The sequence below is a fragment of the Procambarus clarkii genome, chromosome 68, assembly GCF_040958095.1.
Source record: "Procambarus clarkii isolate CNS0578487 chromosome 68, FALCON_Pclarkii_2.0, whole genome shotgun sequence".
NCBI lineage: Eukaryota > Metazoa > Arthropoda > Malacostraca > Decapoda > Cambaridae > Procambarus > Procambarus clarkii.
The window spans coordinates 13471749-13487558 of NC_091217.1; the positions used below are offsets into that span (position 1 = coordinate 13471749).

At 41.8% G+C, this 15810-nt stretch overlaps 1 protein-coding gene across 2 annotated transcripts in view; it reads left to right on the forward strand.

Annotated features, from left to right (window-relative positions):
* Positions 1–15199, forward strand: part of LOC123774823 (oxysterol-binding protein-related protein 1) — a 62598-nt gene extending 47399 nt beyond the window's left edge. For both annotated transcript variants that reach the window (XM_069310871.1, XM_045769485.2), the window contains 2 exons: positions 1066–1297; positions 11138–15199. In XM_069310871.1, coding sequence (XP_069166972.1) covers positions 1066–1297; positions 11138–11769 — 864 coding nt within the window. In that variant the 3' untranslated portion in view covers positions 11770–15199. The remainder of the gene's footprint in view (positions 1–1065; positions 1298–11137) is intronic.
* Positions 15200–15810: the final 611 nt, after the last annotated feature.

Below are 15810 nucleotides of genomic sequence, written 5' to 3' on the forward strand. Positions count from 1 at the left end.
TGGACCTAGTCAGCGTTCCTAGCCCTAGTTGGGTGTGTTGCTTTGGGTCGCAGGTTGCAGCCAGTTGTCTCGACTTCAAGTTGAGACACGAGTTGCGGCTTACTCCTGGGTAAGTCTCTCTTGTCACTTTTATTTTTTTCGGAGCCCCCATGGCTCCTCGGAGCCGTGAGGGCTCCCCACAAAAAAAAAAAAAAAAACCAGTGTTGAATGTAATGAAAGGCCATTTTCTGGGTGAGCCCTGGAGGCTCCCCGACACCCTCGCCGACCAGAGGGAGAGGGCTTTTTTGTGCCCTTTTTGATGCTCAGCCTCAAAACTGAATGCTGTAGCAGCCGGTATGGGGGGGGGGGCCCTGTGTGGATGATCGGCGTGACAGCGTTAGTGACTTTTGCTTGTTTTAGTTTGGGAGTTCTGCCTCCCTATTCGGTTTTAGATGGCAATTTTTACCATTGTTGGGTTTTTGTTACGCCTACCTTTCTGGGTGTCGTAACCATGGAATACTTCCAAATACATGGGGGTTTTCATAGGCCATTGCTCCTCGTGTCTCTGGGAGGGGGCCAGGTTCTGGCTCGTAGTCCTTATTAGGCAAGAACTCCACAGTCTAATACATACATATCAGCCCGGTAAGCTCCGGGAAGCCGTAGAGGTTCGCCCAGAAAATGGTGTTTCATCACAGTCAATGCTGGTTTTATGCTTGAAAGTACAGTACTGTACTTTCAAGTAATAACAATCAAGATTTTTATAAAAAAATAAGATACAGTATACATTTTCTGTGTACTGTATGTTTAATTTAATGTCATCTCCTTAAACACAATAAGCCAAAAATCATTTAGCAGGATGTGCTCCTGTCTTGTTATAACTTGAGTAACCTTAGAAGTCCTTTTGGTTTAAAGTGTGGTGGTGCTGTAATTAGTAGCTTGTTCCCCATTACGTTACGGGCTATTCATGCCCGTGCCACCTCTTGGATGGCTTAATCTTTATCAGCCAATCCCTATTACTGTACATGACTTGAAATGGAAAATTGATACAAAAAATGATCTAAGTTTAACTGTTTCCAATATCTCAAGGTTAGAGATCTTCAACTGAAAGAGGAACGTGAGAAGGTTCGTGTCTTAGAAGAGTCTCTGAGAGTGCTAGCCACAGAACATCATGACCTAGAGGAGTCTATTGCCTCGCATGTATCTTCCAATGGCTCGTCTATCTACAACACTCCAGCAAACACCTATGTATCGCTGCCCAGGCCTCGGAGGTTCTTTGATGCAGTCAGCGATGATGAGTTCTTTGATGCATTTTCACAAGGTTCATTGTATGATTTTTTTTTGTTTTATTTTTAATGTTTATTTTTTAAAGTGCAGCACTATAATGGAAGAATGACCAAATTTATATAGTGTAATATTTATAGTATGCCCTCACATTCCTAAGTATGAAAAGTTATATAGATTAGATTTAATTGTTATTTTTGAAGTTGATAATTTATTTTTTAATTAGCTTTTAGGTTTGGGGATTAAGCTACCTTTTAGATAAATTCAGCATTGGCAGGCTCTTTATTGCTCTAGTCATGGTCGAATTAATTCTGATAAATTGGATTCATTGTTATTTTGCCTGTCATAGGCACATGGTCTATGATTGTAATGGGCACTCCATCTACAGTTGCTCCCTTCCATAGCCATAATTGGTGATTGATGGGAGGATATTAAAATTTCTAAGGATTCTGATACTGCTTCCTCTAAGGAGTCTAAATTCTGATAGTCATCAGTTCTGATTTTCACATAGCTAGATACATAATTTGTAGAAAATTTTTGTATTTTTTAGTTTGAAAACTTAATGATTTACATTATGAGCATGGTAAATGTGTTAATAACATTATAGATTGATTTAAGAACAGAAAAAACTGGCAAATCCACATTAACTACTGGACTGCGCTGGCTGAGAAAACTAGTTTTGTTGGAAACTGCACGAGCTGAGAAAACACCATTTTAATATTTTGTAGGCATTCAAAACGCGCACGTGGTTGGTTGAATATGAAATAGACTCTTGGGACCTCCAGTGAGAGGCAGCCACCTTGGAAAAAATTCCCAAGGTCTGCTGGCTAGCTTAATTCAGAGTGAGCAACCATGGATGACACACGTGCCTCTAGCTCCCAAATACCTGTTCGATGCGGTGTTGAAAGATCGTTCTGTCGGTGAAATTCAGACCTTGTTGTTTGAATAACATAAGAGTCATGATATTGATGAAGCTAAGCACAATAAGGACTTAACACAAGGGTCAGATGCAAGTGATACAGCACCGATGAGGATGATACAGCAAGCGTACTCATTAGTAGCTGGGTGCCACCCATGCTCACCCGTGTTATCTCCAATTTTTATAGGTGATGCATAGATGAATCGTTTTCTGGGTTCAGTGATGATACATCCGATACAAGTAGCATAGATGAACAGTGTTAGCGGCTTCCATAGTGGTGATTTCCATCGATCTCGTCCAGATTACCTTACAAATTGATCTTTTCCTATAACCTTTTAAAGACTACCTTAAACAGCCAATAGCATGCATAGTATTCCAGGCAAGTCCTTAATCCCATGTTTCCCAGAATATGACACGCCAAATCGTTTAACAACCAAGTACCCATTTTACTGTTTCGCAAACAGAGGCTACAGTTAAGGATTGACGCCCAGTAAATACTTCCCGGCCAGGATACGAACCCAGGACAAAGCGCTAACAAAATCACAGGCGAGTGTATTAACCACTACACCATGGCAACTGCAGTTACACGAGTGCATTATTTGCAAGCACACAGAACAAAGAAACGAAGCGAAAATCTGTACCTAGTGCATTGAGAGCGGAAGTCGTGCTATGTACCATGGAATGCTTCTTTGATTATCACTCACTTCCGAAGTACTGAGTGTGTAATACAGTGTGTGACTGCATAAATAGTGTGTGAAACTGTACATATTGTAATTTTAGTGAATTTTGAACAAGTAATATTGCGACAATAAACATTTATTGTGGACACATTACCGACACATATATCATAGTTCCATGGAACATTATGAACGTTCTACTGTGTAAATATTGTAAATGACACATACTGTATATGCATCGGATATGATAAAAAAAATTATGAAGCATTGAAAATACATAGGAAAATTATTTGTAAATATATTTGTGGCAACTTGCGAGGCTTGAATGGCCCGCGCGACCACTTCTGGGAGCTTGCCAGTGGTGATGTCACGCACCAGTTTGTCGACGTCCCTACAGTCAAAGCAAGTGGAATTTTTCTGTGGGGAGCCCCTACGGCTCCCTTGAGCTATCGGGCTAATGTGTGATATATTAGACTGGGGCATTTGTCTGGAGTTGGACCTACCAGGGACCACGAGCCAGAACCTGGTCCCTTCAGAGAGGTTGCAGGGAGCAATGGCCCTGGAAACATCCCCTGTGGTTAGGGGTTTTCCTTATCTGCCATCAACCGGGGTTAGGCACCCAGGAAAGTAGGCATAACAAAACAAACCCAACACGGTAAGAAAGTAACTAAAAAATGAAGAGAGGTAGAACTCCCTCCAATCCGAAGCAAACATCACACTACGCTGACCCGCCACTCGTCCACGCAGCCCTCCCTTCCCGGCACTGGCTGCCCAGCAGTCCCACCTCATTAGCTAATGTGGTCCTGGGCAGACATCTTCTCTGGCCTTGAATTCAAAGGCGGTGTTTTGCCTTCATGGCAACCTCTGCTGGGTTGTTGTGTGTGGTGGCCAGGTGTTCCTCATCAGTGTCGGCTGCATGTGCTTAGGGGCTTCCTTCCCTTAAGCGCCCTGTGAGTACTGCCCTTGCGTGTTAGGATTCCCTTCCCTGGTGTTCGGGATAACCATTTCCGTGGGGGTTCTTACTGCTCAGCATTTACCCAACCCTTGGGACCAGCTGGGGTTTCGTGGCTCTAGTTTGGCCTTGGGTAGGGAGTGGTATTGTGCTGATTGGGGCATCAAGGTGTTGTGCTGCCTGCCTACTTACGTGGCAGCCAGTTCCTGTTTCCTCTGGGGACGTTGTACTTTTGCGGTGTTTTTTTTTTTTTTTTTTCTCCTGGTGGGGGTCTCCCTGGTGTGGCTATTATTCTACTTAAAATAGTTTGATGGTCCTCTGCTAGCGGCCCCCATGATTGTACACATCTCGGGGGTTTGTGTTTTGATCTCCCCTTGTTAGCTTTGGGCTAAACTGGTTAGCAACACCTTACGAGGGCTTTCTGTAGCAGTCAACCTAAGGGGCTCTGGAAAACCCTGTCGGGGCTTGATAGCCCCGACAGGTTTTCCCAATCAGGGAAATCATTTGGATTCGTCTTAAGAGTTCTAGCCCGCCTTGTGCGGGTTCATAGGTTGCTGTGTGCCCTTGTCTCAGGTTGACAGGTAACTCTTTTGCCTCAATTATGCTGCCTGTTGGGTCACTGACACCTTTGACACAGAGTCTTGCGAGTCTTGTTCTCTGCTTGTTCTCCGGTACTATTCTGATGACATTACTGTTAGAGTACAGGCAGCCCCCCTTCTCTGTACGAGTATGATTTGGGTTCTGCTTCTCTCTGGGTTCGGTTCTGGGCTCTCTTGGGTTCCTCGGCCCTGTTCTTCGGGAAGTTCAGGAGGCTCTTGCTGCATACCTCCTACGAAACCCGGATTCAGCCTCCGTTATGACCTGATTTGAGTTTGGTTCCTCTTCCCTCTACTGGGTGCATTTGGAGGTTCTGGAGTCTTCCTGGCTGGCAAACAACCCTTTCTTTTCGTTGGGGGGTGTGGCATGGGTTCTGTCAGTCCCATGCACTTGAGTGGCGAGAAACATCTACCATTATACAGGTTTACCTGGGAAGGCGGGGAGCGAGTTTGAGCGCCTTAATGCATGCTTTCTCGGGATGTTGGCCTTGTGCAGGTACACGTGCAGGTTCCTTCCCTTTCGGCGTCCTTGGTTGCGGAGGATTTGCACGTCCGTGGGCAGTTGGCTTCAGTCTTGTGCTTCTTTTCCCTCCTTGTGCCGTCTTCTGCCTGGCTTCAGGAGGATTTGGAAGTGTTGAGTGCCGGGCCTTCGTCTGGTGTGCTGGTGTCTGCCACACTGTTGAAGCCATTTGCATCTATCTTGAAGGAGACTAGTCTGTGTTCTTGGCTTATCACCTTGTGTGCCGTCAGGCTGTGCTCGCCCTCAACTTGAAATCCGCTTGGGCCCTGGCTGGCTCTTTGGTTTTTGTCCTCTCTCTCTTCCCCCCCCCCCCTTTTTTCCCTTTTTCTTTTCTTTTCTTTTCTTTTCTTTTCTTTTCTTTTCTTTTTTCTTTTCTTTTCTTTTCTTTTCTTTTCTTTTCTTTTCTTTTCTTTTCTTTTCTTTTCTTTTCTTTTCTTTTCTTTTCTTTTCTTTTCTTTTCTTTTCTTTTCTTTTCTTTTCTTTTCTTTTCTTTTCTTTTCTTTTCTTTTCTTTTCTTTTTTCTTTTCTTTTTTCTTTTCTTTTTTCTTTTCTTTTTTCTTTACTTTTTTCTTTTCTTCTTTTCTTTTCTTTTCTTTTCTTTTCTTTTCTTTTCTTTTCTTTTCTTTTCTTTTCTTTTCTTTTCTTTTCTTTTCTTTTCTTTTCTTTTCTTTTCTTTTCTTTTCTTTTCTTTTCTTTTCTTTTCTTTTCTTTTCTTTTCTTTTCTTTTCTCTTCTTTTCTTTTCTTTTCTTTTCTCTTCTTTTCTCTTTCTTTTCTCTTCTTTTCTCTTCTCTTCTTTTCTCTTCTCTTCTTTTCTCTTCTTCTCTTTTTCTTTTCTAGAAAGGCGGCCATTCTAGGTCTTTGTGAAAGGTTGTGCCAGGGCTCGGGGTTCTGCTGGTCAAGGTGGGTCATTGTTGCCAGCTTCTGAGCCGACGTTGCCTTCGGAGCCGGTGTCATCTAGTTAGTGCAATGATTGCTCTGTTCAGCAGTCAGTATCTCGTAAAGGTCATCAGTCTTCTTGTGATTTGCCCCGTTGATGGGGTAATGAGGAGTGGAGGCTCGCTCTGTTTGCTCGCACTTGGTCACACGATTTGTGGACATTTACAGTTGTCATCCAGCCTGTGGTGTCGTTGGGCAGCGGCTCCTCCTTTGGGGGATTCGGGGCAGGCTTCTTCAGATCATCTTGGCGTGGGTGAGGTTGGGCATGCTCTCTCGGATCAGGCTTCTGTTGGAGTCGGGTCCCTGAACCTCAAGAACAAATATTGGCTCGTTCCTATTCATCCGGGGTTCAGGGATTGGTTATGTTTCATGGTGGGGCATCATGCTTACAGCTTTTGTTGCCTTCCTTTTGGCTTGAATCGGGCACCTCGCATATTCATACATCTTACCCAGGTCGTGGTGACCCATCTAAAGTCTACTAGGAGTTCGGGTCTTGGCCTACCCCGACAACTGGCTGGTGTGGGCTCGAAGTCGGTCCGCTTGTCTGCTCGCCAGAGATGTGGTTCTTTCCTGGCTCGCTGGGTTCGGGTTCCTGGGTCTCTTTGGTCCTTGCCTCCTTGGGGCTTCTCTTTGGTCCTTGCCTCCTTGGGGCTTCTCTTTGGTCCTTGCCTCCTTGGGGCTTCTCTTTGGTCCTTGCCTCCTTGGGGCTTCTCTTTGGTCCTTGCCTCCTTGGGGCTTCTCTTTGGTCCTTGCCTCCTTGGGGCTTCTCTTTGGTCCTTGCCTCCTTGGGGCTTCTCTTTGGTCCTTGCCTCCTTGGGGCTTCTCTTTGGTCCTTGCCTCCTTGGGGCTTCTCTTTGGCCCTTGCCTCCTTGGGGCTTCTCTTTGGCCCTTGCCTCCTTGGGGCTTCTCTTTGGCCCTTGCCTCCTTGGGGCTTCTCTTTGGCCCTTGCCTCCTTGGGGCTTCTCGGGGTTTGGCTCTCCGTGCGGTTCATATCCGGGGAGCATTCAACGTCCAGGCGGTTGGCCTGTCTCAGGTTGATTCCTCTCCATGGTATGGACGGTCGACGACGACTCCTTCTGTGGGCTCTGCTGGACGTATGGACTCCCGAACGTGAACTTCTTCGCATCGGCGTGGTCTCGGCATCAGTCCACTCTGTGGCATCCTTCCCTGACTGAGAGGCGATGTTACTTTTGCACCGTTCCGCAAGCTGTCTCGTACTTTGTTTCACCTCCAGCCTGCTCATGCACCGCCTGAGCTGTTCTGGTCCTTGGACAGGGGCTCTCCTATTTTTACTCTCCTCAGTTTGTGGTGGCAACTTTGGTTCAAGATTGTTTTTCCAAGGCTTTCTTTCTGTTGGCATTGGTCTCTGGGGTTCGGGTCGGGGAGCTGCATGAACGCCTCCGGCGCAGGGGTTTCTGCTTTTTTTGTCCTGGTGGTAGGTTTGTTCGGTTACAGCCTTCTCCTGTTGGTCAGGACCATGCACCATGTTTTGTGTCTGGTTGCGGCTCTCCTCCGTTATCTACGCGCTTTGGCTTAGATGGCTGGGGATGCACTTTGAGTTGATCCAGTTTCCCTCGTTCCCTGTTCCAGGATTCGGATCTCTCAAGTCATCCACAGGGTTAAGTCTAGCCAGTGTGTGGTCTATCCTCGTGCCCATGATGTTAGGAAGTTTGCTGCATTGGCTTCAGTGCTTCAAATACGCTGCTCCCAAATATCAGCCAAACGTGTCTTGGGCTGATATTTGGGAGCGGGGATTTTGGAGGTCAAACATGGTCCTAGCCGCCCGTTATTTGCATAACGTTCCTGCTCCTGGGCGTCAATGTGTTGCTTTGGGTCGCAGGTTGCAGCCGGTTCCTCAATTTTGCATTGAGGAGTTTGTGGCGTCCCCCTCCGAGATGAGTCCCTATTTTCCTATCTTTGGTTATGTAGCTCCAGGGAGCAGTAGGGGCTCCCCACAGAAAACCAGTGTTGAATGTAATGAAATGCCATTTTCTGGGGGGGAGTCCCAGAGGCTCCCTGGCAACCCTCCCTCCCTCCCTTCAATTGGCAGTTTTTCGTGTCGTTTGATGCTTAGCTTCTGATCTGGAGTGCTGGGTAACTGGTGCAGGGAGGAGAGGGCTGCGCGGATGAGCGGTGCAGCAGTGGAGTGTGACAATTGCTTGTTTCCTTGGGATTGGAGGGAGTTCTACCTCTCTTTTCGGTTTTTAGTTTTCTTCTTACCATGTGGGGTTTTTGTTATACCTACCTTTCTGGGTGCCTAACTCTAGTTGATGGCAGATAAGGAAAACCCCCAACCACAAGTTTTTTCCAGGGCTATTGCACCCTGCAATGGCCAATCCCCTCTGAAAGGGCCAGGTTCTGGCTCATTCCTGGTAGGTAAAGCTCCGTAGATTAATGCCATGGTCTAATATATCACACATTACCCCGATAGCTCCAGGGAGCCTCCGGGGCTCGCCCAGAAAATGGAGTTTCATTACATTCAATGCTTTCTTTCTTTTTACATATACATGTTCACGGAAGGAATTTTAACAATTTACAAAAAAGAAACATTTTTGAAACACTTTATTTTTGGGACCTAGCCAGATAGCCCGAATAAATTCAGTGCATCACAGAGGTTAATAAATGTTGAAAATTATTTTAAGAATTGGAAATGGTGATAAATTTCTCTCGATTACAATACCGATTCTGATTACTGACATGTGCTAGGTTCTTCCTATTCTCGGTACAGATTTTGATTAATTGTCCCAGCACTAGTACAGTATTTGATTTATTTGAGGTAAAAAGAGAAATTGAGAATCAAAAGTGAAATGGAATGAAGGTTATATATGGGGCACTAAAAAATACCTTACAACACACCCACAGGGGAAGAGGACCCAAGCACAAAGGAGTACATACTTGCAAGGTACAACTAGGCCATGCAAGAGGCATGGAAAAAAAAACACCCCTCAAGCCCCAAAAGGGGAACTTGCAAGGAAGGAAGCCTCTGGATGGATGCCCTCAGCATACCCAATGTCACCCAGGGGCGAACCAAGAAGAAAATTGCATGCATACCAACTCATACAGGGAGGGAGGGAGGTGGTGTGAAAACCCCACTCCCTGTAACCAAAGACGATCTACAGAAGATGCTAGGAACCACGAAGTGTCAAAGGGGACCAAGGCCCCCAACTCGGACACCCCCAAGCCCCTGAAACTGCAGTGAATGGCTCTGGGACAGAGCTATTGTCCATGCCTACTGTCCGAGAAAGACCGCGCAGTCCAAGGAAGAGGCCTCGAAGGAAGAGGCCAGCTGGTAAGAAGGCCCAGAAGTCTCGGCAGGACTGAGGGCTCGGCTTCCTCCATGTGTGAATCAGAAGGGGCAACTCCTGAAGCCACCCATGCAAAACCCCGTCCCAAAACCAAAACACCCAAGCATCTTGGGGCTAGAAACATGGAGGAGAACTGGAGGGAGAGGAAGCTGCACTAGACACGGAGGGAAGAAGTGTTGCTGGAGGCAAGGATGAGGAGACCAACACAGTCCAGAACCCAAAAAACCAACTGTGGCAGCTCCAGGGCTTCCAAACGAGCACACAACCTAGATTGCTGCAACACAGGACCCAAGAAAAGTGATCACTGTCTGATAAGCCCAAGCATCAATAAGATGTCAAATAAGGAGATGAAAATAATGGAAACACACCCCCACATAACTTGGAGTCAATGGTATTAGACTCGACAGGCAGCATGGCGAAGGCAGGCAGATGAACGTTGCCTTGTGGCACAGACAATGAACAACCCTCATCACAAGCAAAGTGAGAGCGGAGTGAAGGGATACCCCACCCCCCACAGACCCCCCCTAAGTCACTTGGGATTCTAAGGGCCTGAAGGGTACAATACAAACAGGACACCCAGGCATTGGGATGCTACATCAGTATTCTCAAAATTTCTATGTAAATTAACCTGACCCAACCTAACCCAGACAGCTGGAAGTTTTCCTAGCCAGCTGAGATGCATCTAGGGACCGCCCAGGGAAGGTAGCCCTGAACACGTGCAGGTCCAAGTGCACTGAACTCCTGGTCCAAGTGCACAAAAGTGCAAGAATCGGCCACTAAAGGGAAGGGGGGGAGAAGAAGAAGAAGAAAAAAAGAGTACTGGGACGAAAGCAACTGTAGTAGAACCAGCACACATCAAAGGAGAACAGAGGGTGGAGTAAACTGTGAGCCGTGACCTGCCCCCTCCTATCCCCAAACAAGGTGGAGTGTTAGGCGAACGAGCAGGTGCTGATTTATAATATTTTCGATCATTTGTTCATGTTTGGGAAGTTCTATGGCTGTTTTCGAGCCTGCAGGTCTTGGAGGCAGCTAGCTGGGGATTCTTTTGGCTGACTGACTTTTCTGGGTGCCTTCCTTATTGGTGGCATAAATTAATGACTTGGTGGTCAGTGATGGTCTTGTGGTAGAGTATGTGGCTGGCAATGCCAGGTCACTGGATTGTGCCCACCTCATGGCCATGTGGATTTTTTCTCACAAGTCAAGCCTGGCCTTTGGCTGGGATTGGGGAGTAGAACAACTCCCAGAACCCCATCAAACAGGTAACTTAATATATAAATGCCACAGTTCCCTGCGCCTCTTTGAGGTGACTAATTTCTGGGTCTTCGGTAAGCCAGAGAATTTGAAGACTGGTGGCATCTAGTAGTTGGCACCTACATTGGTGAGGTATCTTCAGGGAGCCACAAGGGGTTCCCTGCAGAAAGTTTATCGAAGCTCCTAAATGACTAAAATGTATATACTGTATACAGTACTGTAACAAGTACCCAGTAATCTCTAAAAAAGTTTTGTGGGACATTGGAAGTGTTACATAACAAAAAATATTTCTCTGAACTGTAAAGTCAGCTGTAAAAAAAAAGAGGCAAAAGACCTATGCTGTAGTGATTCTAGAGATTTTAAAAAGGTGTTGTTGCTACCTTTCATGTTACAACTTTTGTAGTTGGCTATTTCATCTGTAAACAGTTAAAATATAACACATTAATATTGAAGTTTGTTAGTAATTAATGTTTAAAAAAAAAAAAAAAAAAAAAAAAAAAAAATTGACCTTAAATTCTTAATTCATGAATGTGTTCATATTTTTTTTTTTTTTTTAATCTTGGTATTACTTGTAATTGAGTAAAGGTGGATTGAATAATATTTATAAATATATATATGCAGGGTTTTGATTTGTCAGAAACCCAAATATATATATAAAATTCGGACATAATATTGATAAAAGTAAGCATGAAAACGAGTGCCTTTTTACACTTTTTTCAGATGACAATGGAAGCGATGGGACCTTGGTGAGTCTCCCATCACCATGTGGGAGCGAGTGTTCCACTAACACACTTGTATCATGCATGTCTTCCCTTCCTACTGATCCACAGTCTCCCCAAACATCGTCCCACATTCTTTCTAATCTACCATGTGCACCCACAAGTACCCCAGTATGTGGTGTGAGTTCTGCCAGTGGAAATGTCGATGGATCAACGTACACAGTGTCGAGACATGTTTTTGGATCAGGTTGGGAAATTTTAGAAGAAAAAGATGCATATAGAATTGTACGAAGTGGTGCACTAGTTGAATCTACACCATCTGTTTCTGGAACACAAGCAAGTTCTCTTGAACAAACTTTGTCAAGTACTCAAAATGAACTGGTGAATGCTGTCTCTGGGAAGCTGACAGGAACTGCTTCCATAACTGTGTCCTCAGGAATAAGAAATATATCTTCAACAGAAGTTAACACGCTTTGCTCTCGCAACAGCCAGTCTCGAGGCTCTCGTGACCCTTCATTCATGGCAGTGGAGACCCCACTGGTCAAGACATCTGATTTAAGCGATCATAGTGAGGGCAGTGATGATACAGTTACCAGCAACTCTCGTCGATGCTCTGAATTAGAAGAAAAGTAAGTACAGTATTTCTAAATAATTTTGTCTTATCCTTTTTACCATTACTGTATTGCATTTATTAATATATGAAGTATGACTTTGGAAATAGTAATTTTTGTTAATGTTTAATTTGTTATGCTTCTCAGTGCATATGAGTAGACCATTTTAAATTGTTCATATGTTACAATATAAAAGGACATGAACCATGCTGTATATATATGCAGTAGTGACTGTGTTTACATTAGGTTTTCATGTTATTTGTAGACTGAGTAATTTCCCATCCCTTTGCTTGAATACACTGTATGTGTTTTAAATATAATTCTGCATAATGCAGTATGACTAGGTGTTTGACACTGTCACCCGCAAGTATTGGTTGGATTGCTAAAGCAATAAATGATGTTTGCATGGCTGGACTGCATGAGGGGTTAAGATACAACTTTGCTGTTAGCCATACTGATATGCCTGTATGATGCTAAAGCTAACATTTCGACTGCTGTCTTCCCATTTCATTGACATAGATTTGCTAGTTTAAAGCCTTGACATGACAGACTGTATAGCTCTGTTGAAACTTGATTAATATTTCATATAATTAAACAGCATGAAGATTGTGATCAGTTTTAAATTGAAGATCACAACAGCAAAGATGGGTATTTAAATTAAAAAACAAAAATTACATAGAATGTTTTATCTTGTTTTTGTTGAGCAGATGGTTTTCCCAAGTTATCAGGGCACCAAACTGAAAGGTCTAATATTAAATGAATCTCAGCCATATAAGTGTTATTGAGGTACAGTATATGGTTCTTTCTAAGATGGTAAATCTTTTCTCAATCTTGGAAACTGATACATACCTAAAATCTTTAGAATTTATGCTGAACTAAACGCTGATTAATGTGTTAATTACAGCAGATACTTAGAAAATGTTTTATTGAAATAAAGAAATTTGACATTAGTTAAATGACCTTGTTTGTAAATACTGTAGTTACAAGCTTGGAGTTGAAATTTGTATTTGACACGTATATTTTATTTTTAGGCCAGTTTCCTTACCTTTAATACATGTAACCCTTGCTCTGTGCAGCACAGTATTGTACAGTGCAGTACAATAATGTAATACAGGTATATTATTGTATAATAATGTAATACAGTACATTATTGTACAACAGTTTTGTTCTTAAGAGGTTTGATGGTATGCAAGTAATCATTGTTACACTAAGTTCTGAAGTGTTGGTGAATTATGTCTTTATGAATGTTTAGTCTACTTGTGAGCAGCTCAAGATGGCTATTTCTTGGGGCCCCTGCAGTCACTGTTTGAACCTTGAAATTCCTGACATGCTGACAAGTTCTACTCACTTCTGAAGTTCATTTTCATATTATACCATCTACCAAATGTCCTAAAATTCATGCACAAGAAATGAAGAAATGCACATCGACCACCAAATAGTCAAGCGAGGCATGTTGCATGTTACACAAGGTCAGGAAAGGTATTCTTTGTTTTCACATAGATAAACTTAGTTTTTCTTCTATTTGTATATACAGTAATATTTATGTATGTATGTATATGTAGGTTTTTTAAATACATTACTGGATAGGTCCAGAGTTTAAATATTGAAACTGAAGATATGAAGCTGAAGATTAGCCACTGTCCAATGGTTTTTTGTAATTAAAATAGAAAAGGCAATTAAAAATAATTTGTATTGTTATTTGCAAGTAGCAAACAATTATTTTATTTTTTATTTTAAATGCATTACAGTACTATATTTAGATTTTTATCTTTACCATTATGAATTGAAGCCGTCAAAGCACTGAAGTTAATCATTTGTGTAGTCCGCCGAATCGGTTATGAATGCCATCATTATCTATTAAAGTACACTTTTCATATGGTCCTGAAATTTTATTTGTACATTACATGCATTAATTTTTAGTCGATAATGGTGACTTTGGGTTGTCTGGAAGTTGACTGCAAAAGAGTGTGCCTTTTAGGATTACATTGATGCCTTCGGTTTACATAGTTTACTTGTAGAATTAAGGGCTGCCTGTTTACCATAGATAAAAATTAAATAAAAGTGTAGTATTAAGTTGTGGTGATTCCAAAGGAAACGAATAGTACAAATGGGCTTATTGTATTGTTGCAGACAATATATCAAATATTTGAATATACTGTATATAATTTTACATAAAACCTGCAATGTATATAAGTTACTAGTTATTGTATGGATGATATATTTTAAATTTTTAATATGCATAACAAGAATATAAGGTACAATACATTTATAATAAAGTTTTATAGAATTTTTACCAGTTCTAGTGTTAGGTCGCATATCTACAGTTTTGTGTTCTGCATCGGTTACTTCATGATTGTATTTGTTTGGCATAGTATGATATAAAATTAAGAATATAATGTCTTAAAAATTAAGCTAATAGGCAGGTATTCATGGCTGCATTAACCCTTAACCACTGCACTGCACACTTTGTTTTCAGCAAAAACTTCTTAATGCAATTGTCAAAGACATATTTTTGTTTTTATAAATGTTTAGATAAAGTTAATGTCAAAATGTTTCCATACTCGACCATTTCCATTTAAAATCACAAAGAGCAATGTAAACATTAAAAAACATTAAAATATAGCCTAATTAAAAAAAAGACAACTGAGAGTGCCTAAAGGTGCTTTGCGCAGTGCAGTGGTTAAAGTGTTGTCATCTTCATATGTTGATTATCTAGTGTAATGTTGTCATATGATGATTAATGTGGATTTTGTTAGTGTTTAAATAATGATGCTGCCTATGGGGTTCCAATACCTTAGTGACGTCTTCCAGCATTCATAGAAGACAAAAAAATAATTTGAAGTCAAACTTCAGCTCCTGGTCTCCCATCATATGATTGTATCACTCGCAAAGATCAACACAAGTCTTCACTGTATAAATTTACTTTTGAATGCGTATTATTTTGGCATACAGGTTCCTTACCTTGAAATATTTCACAAAGAGAATAAAAATACAATTATGTCTTGGCAACATTCATAACATAATGCTGATGAATGTCATAAGGCATGTTTACCATTGCCCAGGTGAAAATAAGAGTAGATATGATTTTGTGTGGGGAGCCCCATCTGCTCCCTGAAGCTGTTCCACCGATATAGTGCTATCCTATTTGGGGTCATCAGTCGCAGAGGTCTTGTTGCCTACCAGGGACCAGGGACCTGAAGAGACCATAACATGGTCTCCTCAGAGAAGTGCAGGGAGCAATGGCCTATGAGCTCTTTACTTTTAAAGTATGTCATACTTGCCATCGACCAGAGAAGGCACCCAGAAAGATGGGCGAAACAAAACAGACCACTGTCTGGTTGAAAATTGTAAACTGTCCTCAAAATAGTTTATGGTTGGGCAGCCGACAGGCTCCCGACTGTGTTGAAAATTTTCCAAAATGGGCAAAAATTAACATCAAACAAAAGTGTCAACTGAAATCATGTCTATGACTCTAAGCAATCACAATAGCATATAATAAAGTATTTTAATATTTAGTTTTATGCAAAAAAAAAAATCATTTTTATCAGCCGATTTGCATGAATCTTGCACACCTTACAGAACATAAGAATATCTATAAGGATGCAAATTTTGGAAGAAATTGGTTGAAGTCAACTTCAACCACAGGAGGCAGAATCTTTGATATTATTTATTGTCAATTAACATAAAATTATTTCACAGCTTTCATTTTTTTTTTTTTTTCCCCCTCTCCAAATTAAATGAAATTTACATCTTGTGTAGAGTTTACATCTCTATAGACTATATTAAGCACTTTTTTCTAGGTTCATTTATTGATTTTATACTTCATTTTCAAACATGAAATATTAGCATATATTTTTGGGGAACTTTGACTATTTGTATTAGTAAAACTAATCATATTTTGGATTATCCTTTCAATACAAATCCTTTATTATATGCTAATGTATTAGACGAGTGTCATAGAAATGATTTAATTTGAAACTTGTGGTTTGTGAAATTTATTGAAAATGTGTAAAATTCATTGAAAAAAAAAATAAACTCCCTTTCTATTTAGGGTGCAATATTG